At 38.4% G+C, this 16,278-nt stretch overlaps 1 protein-coding gene across 1 annotated transcript in view; it reads left to right on the top strand.

Annotated features, from left to right (window-relative positions):
* ABCC4 (ATP binding cassette subfamily C member 4 (PEL blood group)) overlaps nt 1-16,278 on the top strand; it is a 154,281-nt gene that overhangs the window by 48,312 nt on the left and 89,691 nt on the right. The window contains exons 14-19 of the mRNA XM_082305100.1: nt 2,870-2,966; nt 4,059-4,274; nt 6,191-6,331; nt 7,726-7,763; nt 8,124-8,224; nt 11,257-11,403. Coding sequence (XP_082161226.1) covers nt 2,870-2,966; nt 4,059-4,274; nt 6,191-6,331; nt 7,726-7,763; nt 8,124-8,224; nt 11,257-11,403 — 740 coding nt within the window. The remainder of the gene's footprint in view (nt 1-2,869; nt 2,967-4,058; nt 4,275-6,190; nt 6,332-7,725; nt 7,764-8,123; nt 8,225-11,256; nt 11,404-16,278) is intronic.

Below are 16,278 nucleotides of genomic sequence, written 5' to 3'. Positions count from 1 at the left end.
GCAGAATGGATGTTGTCAAATGGGGAAGAGAATATTTAAAACAAAAAAAATTTAAAAAAGGTTTTGAACATAAAGCTCAAGTAGTTTGATGTTTTGAAACAGACGTTAAGTATATACTTAGTATTTTACTAGTTTTGCAACTTCTGTGCTTCATGATGATACAGTATTTTAAATGGCAAAATTTTCTAGTGAGCTGTCTGAGCAGTGAGTTGTTTAACTCGGTAATAGATCTAACTATACGCTCTTTGTTGCAATTTTTCCTCCTTGTGCTCATGCCAGTGAATTGTGACAACAATTTTTCTACTCGCCTGTTATCAACAAACTATTCAGCTAGCTTCTTTCTACCCAGATAGACATCAAATCGAGAGCTGTTGTTTTTTTAGAAATTCTCAACTGAGTGACCTGATATATCAGTGGAAATGTATATTTCCACAGAGGTCATTTTTGCCTTCTCTCCTGAGAGGATGCTGTGCTGACGGCTCTGACAGTTCTAATTGGTTTGCTCTGACGCTGTGATAACCCACTTTTTCTTTCTCTTCTTTTTTTTTCCCCCTCCAAATGCAAACCTAAAGTGCAGTGGGCTCACCGTGACTCAGGATCAAGATTTAAAGGTTTTCAGCCATTGGGTTTTCTCGTTTGTCCCAGTAAGCTGTTAGACATACATCTGGCACACAGAAAATTCAGTGATCAAAGTGGTATATGGGCTGTGGGACTATGTAAGGGAAAGCTAGATCTCTTCACGGTGAATACCTGATGTATTCTCCCTTGGCAGCTTTCCTGCTAGGCAAGTAAATATCCTGTAGCCTCTCTGATCTTTGTCCAGTTCTCTGGATAGGTTTTGTTGAAGGTCATGTTTTGTTGTGTGTCTTCAGCTGGTGCTCTAGTTGCCATGTGGCTTGTTTCAGTGACTGCTCAGAGGCTGGACAGTAACCACGCCAGAATAATACTCCCACAAAGAGCTTGGTGTATAAATAGTTGCAACTCCTCAAATAGTTATGCTGCTGCAAGTACCTTGATTAATTGCTATCTTGGCCACCTAAGAATGACATCATGGGTTTATAGTTGCTTCTTGAATGCTGCATAGCAAGCATATAACTTTCTCAGGAAGGGTATTGTTTTTAACTTAATTTTACTGCACAGTTTATTTGGAAAACTATAATATACTTTCTGCATGTAATTATGCTGACTAGTACTAGTATTAACCATTTTATAGTACTCTACTTCCTACAGTCTTTGTAGGAGTGATAAAATAGATGTTAGAAGCTGTGTAGGGAGTTAATTGGATGTACAACATGAATGTATGAAACACAGTAAGCAGTATGATATCATTGCTGTTAAGCTCATGTTCTTTTTCTGCCTTGCACTCCTTACTGCTTATTTGCATTTCTGCATTGAATTTGTACTATTGGATTGCTGTGGTTTTGCTTGTGTTTTTTTGGAGAATGGGGAGAGAGGATTTGTGTGTGTGTGGTTTTTTGTTTGTTTTTCTTTTTTGGTGAGCGCCACCCTCCTGTGTCATGTTAGGAAATGGGAGTTAGCATGTTAGCGAAAATCAGCCCAACAGGAGCGGATCTGTGGAGAAAAACATGCGGTGCCAAGGTCCCCGTGCAGTTCAGAAGGCTCTGCTTTGAGCAGGCTGCAGCCTGCCCCTCCAGGCTTCATTCCTCGTCAGCTGAATACTGATGAGGGGTGCTACCGAAGTGTGTGTTTCTGCTTGGTTTTGTCTCGAAGTCCAGTTCATGGGCCCCAATACCACTCAACAGTATGAGTAACAGCAGACTGAGTTGAGACAACAGGGAGACGATGTTCAGAAAGGCACTCCTGATCCAAACGGAAAATGCCCACGTGTACACCTCCCCTGGACACTTCAGTTCTAGACAATATCACTTTTCCTCATTTTCTTAAGATGGCGAGTAGCTGAGGAAGGGGCGTCCTCTCAAAGGGTTTGTCTCCCTGCTATGTTACTGTGGGGGTGAAGGCAATGAGAGTGTTCGTAGGATTGGATACTCAGTTGTGTCTGTGCTGTCCCTGTGGTACATGAAGAGCATGCTTGCAGCCTTTTGCACTTGTGAACCATTGCTCCACTGCTATGTTTTGGAGTTTTTTGGGGCTTGGGGGTTTTTTTTTGGCTCTGGTGGCCTTTCAAGGCTCTGCTGAAAAGACACTAGATTTTTTTTCTGCTAAAACTGTATGGGATTGAACTGCACTTGCCAACGGGTTCTGGTGTGCCCAGTCCCTTCTTCACTTCTCTCTCCAAATCCCAGACTTCTGGGGAAGCCTCTAGGATAAGCAGGTAAGGTACTGGAGAGGAAAGTAAGCCCCGAGTCCATGGGAAAAGGTTGAAGGATCTCGCTCCTCTACCTCAATGCATACTTGGATGTAGCTCAGATTGGTAGTACTGTTTACTTCTCCCGAAGTCTCAGTGGCTCACTGTTACAGCTGCTCTGAAAGCTCATCTCAAAGAAGTTACTTTTATTGGCTGTATTTTTCTATAACTGTCCACGGTATATTGCTCTGCTTTCTCTTTCAATTAGTTTAATTTTTGATAAATACCCTCTTTGCAATTCAGCTTATGACACGTACATTTGTTAGGAGGATGTTTAAGACACTTTTAATGAAACGTCCTTAAGATATTTCCTTCTCTTTCACTCAAGACCAGAAATACGGAATTTCTTTTCTCTACCTTGAAAACTTAAAAAGTTAAATAAGGAGCGTGTTTGTTAAGTGTAATTTTTAGAAATCTAATAAGCATGGGCATCCTTTTTTCTTATTTTAAACACTGTATAATTGAATAGAAGACATTTTCCAGAAATAGTCAAAATGGTTTAGGACACTTTATTTTTAAATTGATTTTTCTATCTCTTTGCAGATGTATTTGTCAGGCCTTACATCAGAAGATCTCTGTTTTGGTTACTCACCAGTTGCAGTATCTCCGTGCTGCAAATCAGATTCTCATTTTAAAAGATGTAAGTGATTTCAGTGTCGGTGTTTTTATATTTCACATACTTTCTAATTATCCTTTTTCATCTAAGAATGGAAGAAAAAAAAAAAACAGTTAAAGATTTTTATTTTTGGTTTGTAAATATATTTTCTGTCTACTAATGACCATATAAGTTTTTAAAGATTTATAATTATTAATGAAATAAGTTTATTTTTCTTAGAATACCTTCCCTGAAAAGTCTGTTTCTGAATTTTATCATGCATATATGTAATCTTACATATTGATTTGTATCTTATATATGTATACTATACTGTGAGAGAATTACTTACTTTGAGACTGTGTTAATGCTTTGCTTTTATTCTTGTTTCTTACACTTTTGTGTGAATTAAGAACTATGATGATTTTGCAACCAGGTCCTTTTTTTAAATTAAGGCTGAGCAATGGTCACAGATACCTTTGAGAACGAGCAGGCCTTCAGCAAAACTGATTCCTTCCAAACTTTGTTGTACCAGATATTCATGGGTAGAGGGGAAATGCAAGAACTTCAGCTCGTTTGTTTTGGGTTTTTTTAAGGTTGGGTAGCGATGTACTTCAAATTACTTTCGATGCATCACAGAGTTGCAAAAAAGGACACTATCTATGTCTTTTCCTCCTATTCAGATCTAGGAATGAGTTTGTGATAGAGCTGTAAGTGTGGAAATGGTCTGTGTTGCTCCTTGTAGAGCTCTCTGAGGACCAGAAAATGAAGCTGCTGTTTACCCCTAGCCTGGAGTAATAGAAAAAGACCGGTGGTTATGTATGTAGTTCTACAGCTTGTCCTAAAGCTGTGTGGCTGTCTCCCGCAGCTTCTCCAAGGAGGTAATTCTCACCTGGCTGTAACTGGGACTTCTGTCATCCCATTCATATGCCCCCTGGCCTGGTTAGCTGCTGGGAAGGGACTGGTTAAAGGGTAAAGAGCTTGTTTCTGCTTTTCTAAATGAGGAACTGATAGAGGCTTCCTGCAGTAGGATGAGTGCTCAGCAACTGCAGAACCTCAGAGGCAGCAGGGGTAGATAGGAAAAATTGTCCTTTACAGAAAGTGTATAATGAAGATAATCAAAGCTTATATTAATTGTAGGGTAAAATGGTGGGGAAAGGTACCTATTCAGAGTTCCTGAGATCTGGCATCGACTTTGCTTCCCTTTTGAAAAAAGATGAGGAGGTAGAACAGCTGTCGGTTCCAGGAACCCCCAACCTGAAGCCTGCCCGGAGCCGAACCTTCTCAGAGTCCTCCGTCTGGTCCCAGGATTCTTCTGTCCACTCGCAGAAAGACGGAGCAGTGGAACAACCCCCTGTGAGTGCTCAAAGGATAGATGTGTTTCAGTTCTTGTCTGGCTGCTTTTTAACTTAAACTGCAATAAGGACTTTCACTGCTGCCTTTGAATTTCAGGGATTGCTGGATTGCATTAGCAGGTGGGAGCTCGCCCACGATGGATCTGCCTAGCACTGTGCTTGGCTGGCAGTCCTGCCACCTGGGCTGCAGAGGGCAGGCATCCCACAGCTCTGTGCTGTTCTGTTCAAACCCAGCAGAGTGAATTCCTTCAGGTTCAGCATCACATCTGCTGCATGCTGACCGCGCGCTGCTTCCTTCATCCTGTCCTCTGACAGCGGTGCTTTAAGGGGCCAATACCACTGTATTGGGTGGGTTCTGTTTGCTCCTGCAGTCCCAAGCTCAAATTAATACTTCCCCCAAAATCCTGAGCTCTGGGAAGTGCGTGCAGAGGTGGTGGCTTTATACAAAGTCTCCATTTGCATGGCTGGCATTAACATGTCCACATGATCTTGAGCTGGCCCTGAGGGGGTAACCTTGGGACACCACTGCATTGGTCTCCCCAGCCCTTCTGAAAACAGAATGCTTTGTATGGTGCCAGCTTGACTTCCAGGCGCCTTGTTATCTCCTGGTCTGCACCATGCGAAAGCAGCCGAAAGGTTTCTGTACCAGAGGTGGCCTTCTGCTGGTGTGCTTGCATTCACGCAAAACAGCGCAGGAGCCCTGAAACCCTGCTAGGCTTGTGCTAGCACTGCATCCGTGGAACACGTGGAACAAGTAGTCCCTGTGTGTCCCCGATGATTGTCACCTTTATGCTATGGGTATATGTTATTTGTTTTTCTTTTCTATAATAAAAAGCATTGAGAGAGAGAGAGACACACACACACACAAGAATACTACAGACTTTTGTTTTTCATACCTTTTTGGAGGAATGATTTTATGCCCAAAAACAGTAAACCAGTAAACTTATCTGGTATTATTAATGTTCCAGTAGTGACTCCACTATTAAATCCACAAAGGTGTGCCAAACTTTTTAGCAGCTTTAGAGCTGGGGAGGGGGGCTGGAGAAACAAAAAAACAAGATTGGCTTATCTTCTTTTATAGGCAAGTAGGTGTGATTTCCCCTTTCATATCTGAGTCAGGTCTGTTGATTCCACTGCTCTTGTACAGCCATCTCTGCTGGGAAAAAAAAAAAAAAAAGTGTTACATGTCCACTGAACTGGCACTAGTTTTTCTATCACATATACTATAAAAAAAAAAAAATCAGAATTTTGTTCATTTGAATAGTTCTTTTACCTTCTGTCTCATTTTTTTCCTTTCCTGTCTTTCAGTGTCCCCCATGCATTTTTTGCTTAATATGATTTCTGATTTGTCATTTTACTTGTTTTCCCTATTAACAGATGCTTTTGTTGGTACTTACAAGGGGGTGATTAGAACTTTATGGGTAATTTGTTACTCTGGGCATGTGTTGATTGATTTTGGTGCAGACTTACAAAAGAGTATTTACTTTAAATATTTTTCTGGAAAGGAAAGGTTACACACACTTGCATTCTGAAAACAGAATCTTCCCCAAGTCAAGGCCTTAGTTTCCAGAGCTGTTAACACTGAAGGTAGTATGTAAGAAAAGAAAAACCTGGTTTAGCGGTCAGTTAGAGTAAATATTTCTGGCTGTAATCAAAGTCATGTTGCATTCTGTGATGCAATGCAAAATAAAATCCTCACAGTTTCATTTTGCAGAGTAGATTTTTCAGTATTACTGCACTGAGACTAATGTGGTTTTTTTGTCAAAGCTATAGTTCCGATATTTGAAGTTTTTATATGTGTAATCACTTTATCTCCTCATTTACTTGTTCGCTAATTCTGAACCATGACTTTCAAGTGGCTTAGTTTGAATCTGTAACTGCAAGGCTGATGGTTTTTACTCTGTTTTTTTTTTTCAGGCTGAAAATGCACTGGCTGCAGTGCCAGAGGAGAGTCGGTCTGAGGGAAAAATAAGCTTTAAGGTTTACAGAAAATATTTCACTGCAGGAGCAAACTGCTTTGTGATTTTTATACTTTTGGTATTCAATATTTTGGCACAGGTAAGTTGTCGGGAGCCACAGATAATATTCAGTATCTTTTGGGTTTGCCTTTTTTTTTCTTTTTTTCTTTTTCTTTTTTTTTTTTCTTTTTAACATAGCATATGCTTGTTACTGTAATGTTTCATCTAAAATGTTTGGGAGCATGGTGTTCTTTAATAATTTTGTAGTATACTCGATCAAATTTTATATATCAGCATGGAGTTTTGGTACAGCATGGAGAGGTCTTTAACTGATCCTCCTTTCAACAGTTTTAATACTTCAATAAAATAATTATTTTACTGGCAGCATGGCACAGAAATTATAAGCCAGTCTAATTTTTGGAGATAGAGAACAAAATCATAAGGTGTATAAAGGAGTGTTTAACAAACCTGAACAGTCAGTATGTTTCGACTTGAGGAGGGTAAAGAGATTTACTGGGTATGGGAGGACAGAGTCTGACAGAAGTGTTAAAAGAAAAGCTGATCTGCTGATAAGTGCAGGTTATGAGAAGGGCTAGAAGGAGGGTCACTGTTTAGCAGAATAAGAAAGTGAGGAGAAGGATAGGCAAATATTATGTGTAATGCAGACTGTAGCAGGGATGTAAAAGAATTTTTAAACAAGGAAAATGATTTTGAAACTTACTGAAAGAAATGGTGAGCTGAGGAAGCTGCATGAAGATAGCTTATTGCCTTTTTCTCTGTTGCCTGCTGAGAAAGCTTAAATTCATTTCATGGAAATGATTGGTCTTGGCTATAAAAAATAGTCTATATATTTAGACATGTTACTTCCTTTTTGCTTGTCCTTGAATTGAGTCTTTTGGAAAGATAGCTGAGCAAGATCAAATCTCTGCAGTAGACCGCCCAGAACTTTAAATTCACGTGAACAGAGGTGTATTTTGAGATAAATAACCCTGTTACAAGTTTGTAGTCACCTCTCGGCACAGAAGGGGAGGTTTTTCCCTCCCTCTCTTCTCTCATCCTACTTCAGCCCTGTTTCTGGTAATTATCTTCCGTAAACACAAATTTCTGGACTGGTAACATCAGAAAGTTTGTTAATCAAAAAGCATTTTGGAATATCTCTAGTAGCAAATTTAGGAACTGAAAAAATGAGTTCTTTAATGTGCAATTAACATACATTAGGAAGAGCTACTATATTTTGTTTGCTTAAGTGTAGTGCTTTCCTTTCGTTTGCTGTCATGTAAGGTAATTTAAGGTAACTTCTTTCTTTGTAGAGGGTTCTAATGCACCTTCTAATGTGCTTTGCAAATTGCTGCTGGTCTTGAAAGACTGGATGGCATACTTTCCTGAATATGTGATGTTTTCCCAGAGAACATGAAAGAATAGCAAGGAAATTTAATTTTATAATTTTTTTTTCATTTTGTAAGACGATTCTTGTATTTGCCTCTTTTACTCAAGGTGGCATATGTGCTCCAGGACTGGTGGCTTTCTTACTGGTAAGTTGATGATAACTGGTCAGTCATTTCTGCCTTTTCAGTCAAGTGCTGCTTGTCTAATAGAAATCAGTGCTGTATAGGTGGTGGTGGTGGGGGAAACCTGTTGGAGGAAACTTCAGAATATGCTTGGTCTTTTTCTGATCTCCACTCATTTTGTGTGGGGGAAAAAAAATTGAACTTTATGCTGAAGTGTTGCCCGTGATCACTTCTACTCATGGTGTGATGCATGACAACATCAGTGCATGGGATCTTTTGAACTAAAGATTTCAACAGAGTTGACCCTAGAAACAGTTAAACGTACTCATGAATATTTGCAGAATGTGATTTTATGATCGTTATCTTCTGTATGCATTTCCACAGGGCAAATCACCAAGAAAAGTTGAATGTCACAACAAATGGAAATAATGGAGCAAATGAGACTGAACATCTAGACCTTAACTTTTACTTGGGAATTTACGCAGGTAATTACACATGCATGTGTGTGTGTCTGAATAACTTTATTATCTGACCTATCATAACAAACACTTTTGAGAGGTGCGAAGAAACGGCAATATGGGGAAATGTGATTTCTAGCAGTAACTGAATAATGTCTCAACAGATTAGGAGCCTGAGTCTTGCTTCCTGACTAAATTAATTGGAATAAATAAAATAATAAAATCTAACAGAAGAAACAGGTTGAATGCAGACTCTTAATTTGCTTTGCCTGGATTTTGGAAAGTAAACTAGGAATTGAGTATTCAAAAAGTCAGTCACTGTAAGGTTGTGGTTATTGTCTATACTAATAGGTCATTGAGCTAAATCTTCAGTCATTATATGGATGGGCAAGAGGGATTAGAAATGGATCTTCATTCTGTGCTGTTCTAAAACTTGGCATGGCTATATTCCTTCTGAAGTGCCATAGCAAAAGAACCAGTTTTTAAAAAGCATCCTAGATGGGTATGCAAAGCAGGATGTTAAAAAACGTTTTAGTATATTTCAATATGTAGCCATATGCTTCTGAATATCCAGAAAAGGGCATTGATCCTTGTATTCAGGCATCCAAACATCTTGAAATACTGCTCGGAAATGTAGTAAAAATTGGTGTAGAAAAATCACGTGTAGAACTCTGACTCCGCTATTTAGCACTTCTAGTGATGCACAGTTTTGTATGGCATGGTGATTTCTTGATGGAGATGTAAATGGTAGGTCTGAGAAAACAGGTGGGATACCAGAATATGCATTGAATGTATTCAGAAACATCTCTCGTGGGTGAGAGGATAGGTGGAGGATTTTTTGTTTGGGTGTTTGGTTTTTGGTTTGTTTTTTTTTTTTTTTTTCCTTTGGAATCCACGTGATCTAAGTGCTTGACAGAAAACATTGTGGTTGGCCTAGAAAGCAGCAATTTAGGAGCCAGATAAACTTGGCTCTTATTTTCTCTGTGTAATGTCTTATTTCATGAGCTGTTCCAGTGGACTGCACAGTATGATTAAGTGTGGCAAACTTGGCTTTCTCTGACCATATAACCTAAACCACGTTAGGGAAAATTTTATCCTTTAAGGCAAATTTTGTTCTAGATAGCAGAACAGCAAAAGTTATCTTTATATTGAAATGTTCAGATGGCTTAGTGAGATATTTGCAATAGTTGAACAGACAGCATTGACTTACCTACACAAAGTTGTAAGTGAAGTTGAAAAAGTTATAAAAAGATAGTACATTTTATATAAAGTACATAATAATCTGACTTACCTTTTTCTATAACCTCTGAAACTGTATAAAATAATTTAACATTTTTATTTCTGGTTCTCAATGTTTGGAAAAAAGAAAAAAATCACCATGGTAGTTCCTTCCTAGTCCTTGTTGTTTCTATGAGACAAAGATTTAGAAGAGTAAAATTTCTGTTAACGGGAAGCTTGTTGGCCAGAAGTGAGGTACCAATTCCACACCTTTTCTATAAAGCAAGTGTGCAAAGAGTCCTTGTCTCTCTCATACTGAGGTTGGTAAGCTTGTAAATGGGGAAAGCAAAAACCTTCAGCGTGAGACAGACCGGATGAGACGTGAAAGTAAGTCTCATTCTTCCCCCTTCTCCCCAGCCATTAGGTCTTTTCAGGTGATTTGTTTGGTGAGGGTCATGCCAGCAGCTTCCAGTGGCTTCCAAGCCTGAGTGAAGTTGTGCAGAAATGCAGGGTTCCCAGGACGTGCTCCCTCTCCTCCCATCGCTCCCACAGACAGCTGTTAGGCATGGGCTCTGCCACAGCCTCCTGCTTACTACCTCTTCTGCTCCCTTTTTGCATGACCCAGCTTTCCTGTTTGGGTATGTGCAGATACTCTTGGAAAAGGTGTTTTCTTTTACCTGGCCCGGAATACAGCAGTCAGGACAAGGCAAACAAGCTCTCATCCCAGCCATGTGCTTTTTTCTTAAAAACAGCACTGTGCAGAACATGGGCAGTAAACTGTGAACAGACAAATGAAATAGTGATACCTTTTCTTGCATCCTGGGAGGATGCAGCAGTAAGCAGGATGGAATAACTGATTGACTTAACCACATCATATAATTTAAAACCTCACTCTTTCCCACTGTTACTATAGCTGTACCTGAATTGCGTCCAGTTGTAACCTGTGCTTAGAATAGGCAATGTTTTATGTTGATAGTTAGGGTCTGACTTAAGGGTGTCCTCAAGGCCTGAGCATCTGGGCTTCTGGTGTCTATGCTTAGATCACCTGGAGCCTGGAAGCACTGCCAAATATAAGGTTAACACCTTCACTGTTCACCTTCATCGACTGGGAATTTGGGCAGCCACACTGGAGATTACACACAGCAAACAGAGCAGCAGCAATCTCCTCATTCTTTGTTTCCATCTTTTGCCCTGTAGCACCCCTGTCTTGTAAGTGGAGATGTGCCCAGGCGAAAGACAAACAGTCTGCAGACCAATTCCCTGGAAGGGCTCTATTTCACATGGCATAAGGGATGCATCTTATACTGTCTTAAAGAAATACACATAATTTAAATGATTTGATGTGGTTTACAAGGAGAAGAATGGCATGAGTGGTTTGGGCTGATTGAGAATAACTTAAGGTTGTCTCTAAATAGCCATGTATATATTACTTGGTTAATACCTGCTGGCAAATGTTGAATCTTCACAGTGACCTCTGCAAGCCACAATTATATACGGCGCTGTGAAATGAATTTCTTAGCAGAGGTGTTATGCAGAAGGTTTTAATACAGATTTATTTCATGGGTTAACAGTCATTTCCTACATTTCTATAAAGTGCCAATTCTTTCAAACCGAAAAAGATAAATTGTTTAAATCAATGATATGATAGTAACTGAAGCTAGTGACAAATACAAGGTGTCTATGTTCTATGCTCAATCTGAGTCCCTAGGCTTAAGTTTGGATTCTTGCTATGTACAGAAGTCAACAAAATTTGGTTTTAGTTCAGTTTTATTTTTAAATTCTTTTCTTTGTGAAAGATCCATATCTGTATGCATGCTCTGTCCATGTTTTTTTAATTTCAGGTTTAACGGTGGCTACAATACTGTTTGGCATAATAAGAAGTCTTCTGGTGTTTCAAGTTCTTGTTAATTCTGGTCAGACTTTGCACAACAAAATGTTTCAATCCATTTTGAAAGCTCCTGTCTTGTTTTTTGACAGAAATCCTATAGGTAAGTTTAATAGTAAAAAAACTCCTTAACATTTAATGTACCTCATTGATTATGTTAACTATGCTGTTTCTGGGAAATTATGATTTTATAGTATTTTTTGCACATTTGGGGTGCGGTTTTTTTGTTTCTTTTACTTAAAATCTTTAACAGTGTGGTCTTTTTAAATTTAAAAGTCAGAATGTTGACTTTTGACAATGTTGACAATGGTTGATCTTACTCTCTTCAAATGCAATCTACAGAAAAATGAATTACCTGTGGCTTTGGTGTTGTACATTGACCTGCTAGTTGCATTGATGTTCTGATTCAGTTACACAGGGGTGTCTTCCGTATGCTGAATGTATATGCATGCATTTTGTGGGGATGCCTTTCTTGTGCATTTCTCTGAAAGCTTAACCCAAATAATTATTTGCCCTTTTAAAAAATAATTTTAAGCATGTGTGATAATTCAGTTTTGAGAAACTGTGTAGCTTACTATCCTTCCAGAATGCACAAAAGGGCAAAGCATGCAATTTAAAACTGTAGTCCAGATCCTTACATTCTTCAAAAGAAACGAGAGAGAAGTTAGAGCAGAGTGGAGAAGTGGGGTGGTACAGATTTACTAGCCAGTCTTACATGAGAAATAGAAATCCGATGGTCTTCACTCCCTTGAAGAAAAGGAACATAGGCTTGTTCTCATAGTTCCAGAAGCCGTTTGATGATTGTAAGGGTATATACGGATGGTTTTATTGGTTCAGAGAAATTAGTAATATTTTCAGGAAAAAAATACTCGTGTGGAAATAAGGTTCATGTCCATAATATGAGGAATGAAACATGTACAATTTCCCCTTTAAAAACAAATCTACAACTGCAGAAGTTTAAGGCTGTGTTATATGGTCTGCTTGTACTGTGAGTCTGTGGTAGTGTAAATTCAAGGCCACTGCAAAGGATTAGAAGTGAAGCCATAAGCTCAGGAGACAGGTTAGCGGAGAGCTAGTGAGAGCACATACATCGGAAGAAATCGTAGTACTGATGGGGTTTGTTGTCAGATAGGCAGGGATTTCCCTATTCTCCCTCTTCTTTTTTTTTTTTTTGTGTGTGTGTGCACACAGCATATGCAGTAACTGTATTTTTGAGGGAATACGTAATCATATTGTAAGAATGCCTATAAACCTGGCTCATCATAACAAACTAAACTGCAGAGTAAACATCAGGGGCAGTGGAAAGTAATAAACGACGGTTTGTTTTGTAACATACTGCGAAGCTCAAATTAGCAGTGCTTGGTAAAAGTGGCATTCATAAAACCTGCCTATCGCTGGTATTCACACACTGTCGTGACTTAGAGATGTGTGTTTCTATTTATCAGCAGATATTTTATAAGAGAAGATTAACTTCAGTGTGCATATATTTCTTTCCCATCATCTTTCCGTTTGGTCATGGTACCATGCAAAGATACTGCTGTTCTGATCTATACATCTTTTGAAAAAGGAAAAAAGAAAAGGGAAAAGATGACACGTGAGACGATGCTCTTGTTCAGAACCGCAGCATGTAGCAGTTCTGAAATTCTGTGTTTAATATCTGTGCTTCATTGTCTGATTTATGTGGGTTTTTACTGTGTATTTATCCTTTAGAACTTCAGATACTATTTTTTTTGCATTGGGGTGAGATTTGTTTAAGTAGAAGCCTTTTTTATTTTTTCTTCTTTCTTTTTTTTTTTAATATGCCTTACTATGAAAGACATACTAAGAAGAAATTGAAATTATTAAAGGCTGCTTTTTCTAGTGTTGTGATTGTAAGAGCCAAGCCAAACTATTAGTTATCGTATCCCATATTAGCAAAGCTGATATTGCGGTGTCAGATCTGTCATTTAAGCATCCAGTGTGTTCTCAGTATTTGTGTGAGGTCTCTTAAGACCTTAGCAGAAGCAATTGCTGAACTGGCTTTTGCTGTTCTATTTATCAAAAAATAATTAGCAATTAAAAAATGCCACGGCCAGTATTTTGAACACACCATGATCCGTGTTCCAAAGTCGAGGAAGGAAACTTAAATAAATAGACATCCCAAGCTCTCAATAGTTCTTACTGGGGAAACAGACTAATGAGCAGCATCAGGGAGTTGACATTAGGAAATGGAAATACGTGGTGAATCATGACATGTCTGTCAGCTCCCAACAGTGTAGATCCAATCAGTCGTAGTGAATAAATGAGATGACTTATTTCTAAAGAAATTACGCTTTGTGAATCAGTTTAGGCATGAGCCCAAGATCTCTCATTACAGATTGCATTAGCAATATATAGGGAGGGGCAGGTTGTAAAGGAATAGTAACGAGCATCTTACCCAGATGATATACGAATTTGAATGTATTTTTGAGACCTGGGTTACATAGCAGAGACAGAAGAGGAATATGAGGACCCCTCTTCTTTGTCCCTTCCCACCCAAAAATATTTGTATGTACCGAAATTTCACCTTTGTGTAATTTGGCGTAGATCTAAAAATAGTGAGACATTGCTGGTTTAAGTATGGTTTGCACTGGAAGGACCTTATTAGTAAACAACTCTCTCTTTCTTAAGCACTTAACCTAACCGTATTGAGCTGATAATTCTAAGTGACCAAAGCTTATTGTGTTAACCAGCATTCAGAAAGAATGATCAGATATTTATGACTGAAATTCAAATTTATCAGCAGATATCTATACAGCATCACTTAAACAGCTATAGCGAAAGCTTGATGGGAAGTTAGAGATTAGGTGGTTATATTTTGGGCTTTATCACATCTGACTTGTCCGTGTTTGTTGACAGAACTTGTTTATTTTTTGGAGTGTAGAATGTGACATTCTTGAAACTTCCGTTGCTCTTCTATCCATATCCCAGTAAGGGTATTGCATGCGTGTCAAGGTATCTGTAACGAGGAAAACGTGGACGTTTTCTACTTTATAGTGAATGCTTTATATATTCCTCTTCATGTGTCACTTGCAGGAATAAAGGGGTTGATTTCCATGCACGTCTAGCACAAGAGGGCAGCATGATCTGTTTTATCCCAGTCTAGCATTACAACAGCTTGTTAGAAGGATAACAAAATTTATCTGTTGTGTTTTCAGAGATGATATTTGAGGAGTGAATTTTCAACCTCTCCACTGTGCAATAGTAATGTGGTTCCATTCAGTTGTCCTCATTATCTGCAAGTATAATATTTTCTCTTAATCTTTTACACAGTAAGCTTTTTCAGCTTCATGTAATACTGAGTTCAGGAACTTTGGCTTTGTAATTAAGTAGCCAAAAGTCAGATAACTGTATAGAGTGTGATGCTTTGGTCCCATCAAGGAGACCTTCTTCAGCCATTATTCCTTTTAATTTCTCTTTCAAGGTGTTTGTAACATTTCAAAACAAATTTGATGGAAAGCTAGGTAAAAGGGACCAGGACTTCAGCAGCAATGACTTGAACTGGGAGTTCCCTCTTTTGAAATTAGTTTCTTATTGATAGTTTAGGAAATCCTAGTTTTGACAAGCTTCAGGATTTGATTCAAGATTACTTGCTTAGCTTGTAAATGAATTGTTCTTTTCTGGGATTTGGGGCCAGAGATTTCTTTAGAGAAGGGATGCTAATGTGTAACTGCATCACTTTCAGTAATGGTAGTTTTAGTGGAGATTGTGTGTAATTTTGAATTGCATTCGGTTTAGGAAACTGAAACCTGCTGCTGCTGTGCTGATGGGTGCTGTAAGAATGAATGAATGATATGCATGAATTTGTTCAGATAATATAGGAATCTCTTACCCCTCCAGAGATCTGTCTAAAATTCAAATTGAACCAGAACCACTACAGAAATGCATATGAAAATCTAGCTCTTTTTTTTTAAATTGTATCTCTCCAAATTCTTGGTTCTGACAGTTCATAGAAGGAGGAGAAATATTTTGGCAGACATTACAGTATTTCTGGCTTTCCTAGAAGTAGAAAGCACTGAATCGTGTGATGGTTGTCCTCTACCTGTTAAATTAGGAGATTTTTTTTTTTTTTTTTTCCCCCTGCATATGCTTTGTGGAAGCTGTGAATAAACATTGATCCTTTTGGGTGCTTACCCAGACTTTGAGGTTTGACCAGGTTATAAAGAGAAGTAGTCTCCTGTCTTGGCAGTCACGAATGACATGCCAAACTGATAGCTAATAGCAGCATATAAAAGCAAACTCTGAATATTAAAAGATAAAAATGTGAAAGAAAGCTGTTGTTATAATGAAGAGTTTGTTTTTCTTTAAGGCATAAGGATTTTAATTATGGCGTTCATAAATCAAGTGTTGAAACACCTATAATTTGACAGAGAAAGTTTTTTTTATAGGATTAAAAGCGTGTTCATCAATGCACAAGTGCCTATCAGCATTTTATCTGACAGAAGCGTCAAATGGGCAATGTTGTTAAAGTATTTAAACCGTATAATAATTGCAACAAATATGATATTTCAGCAGTCTGAAAATTACAATGCTGATAATGAGGTTGTTAAATTATACTCTATCAGTTGGATAGTGAAACTGCTCTAGTTAGTGTACATTAATGTATGCTTGTTCACACAAGTGATTCTGCTGAACAAGGAGCATGTTTAAACAAGAAATACTGGTCTTAAACCCTGTGATTTACAGTAGGTGGTGTTTTGGCATATCATGCAGTTAACAAGGCAAAGCTTCATGTTAAAATATTTCGTTTGTAGTCTCATTCATCACTGATATAAATATTCAGTAGCAATGCCAGAAAATGTATTGTATTGCTATTTGACTCAATGACTCAATTGCTTGCTTTCCTTTCGGAAACAAGATCTATGCTATCTTTCTGATGCAGTTTTCAGATATTTGCTTGTGGTCAAGATGAATTCTGCGGCGTTGTAAAAAACTATACCAGCTCTTTTGACAGCCTTCG

The sequence above is a fragment of the Platalea leucorodia genome (genome assembly GCF_965183815.1).
Source record: "Platalea leucorodia genome assembly, chromosome: 2".
NCBI lineage: Eukaryota > Metazoa > Chordata > Aves > Pelecaniformes > Threskiornithidae > Platalea > Platalea leucorodia.
Note: the sequence above shows the minus strand (reverse complement) of the source record. Positions and strands in the feature narration are given on the sequence as shown.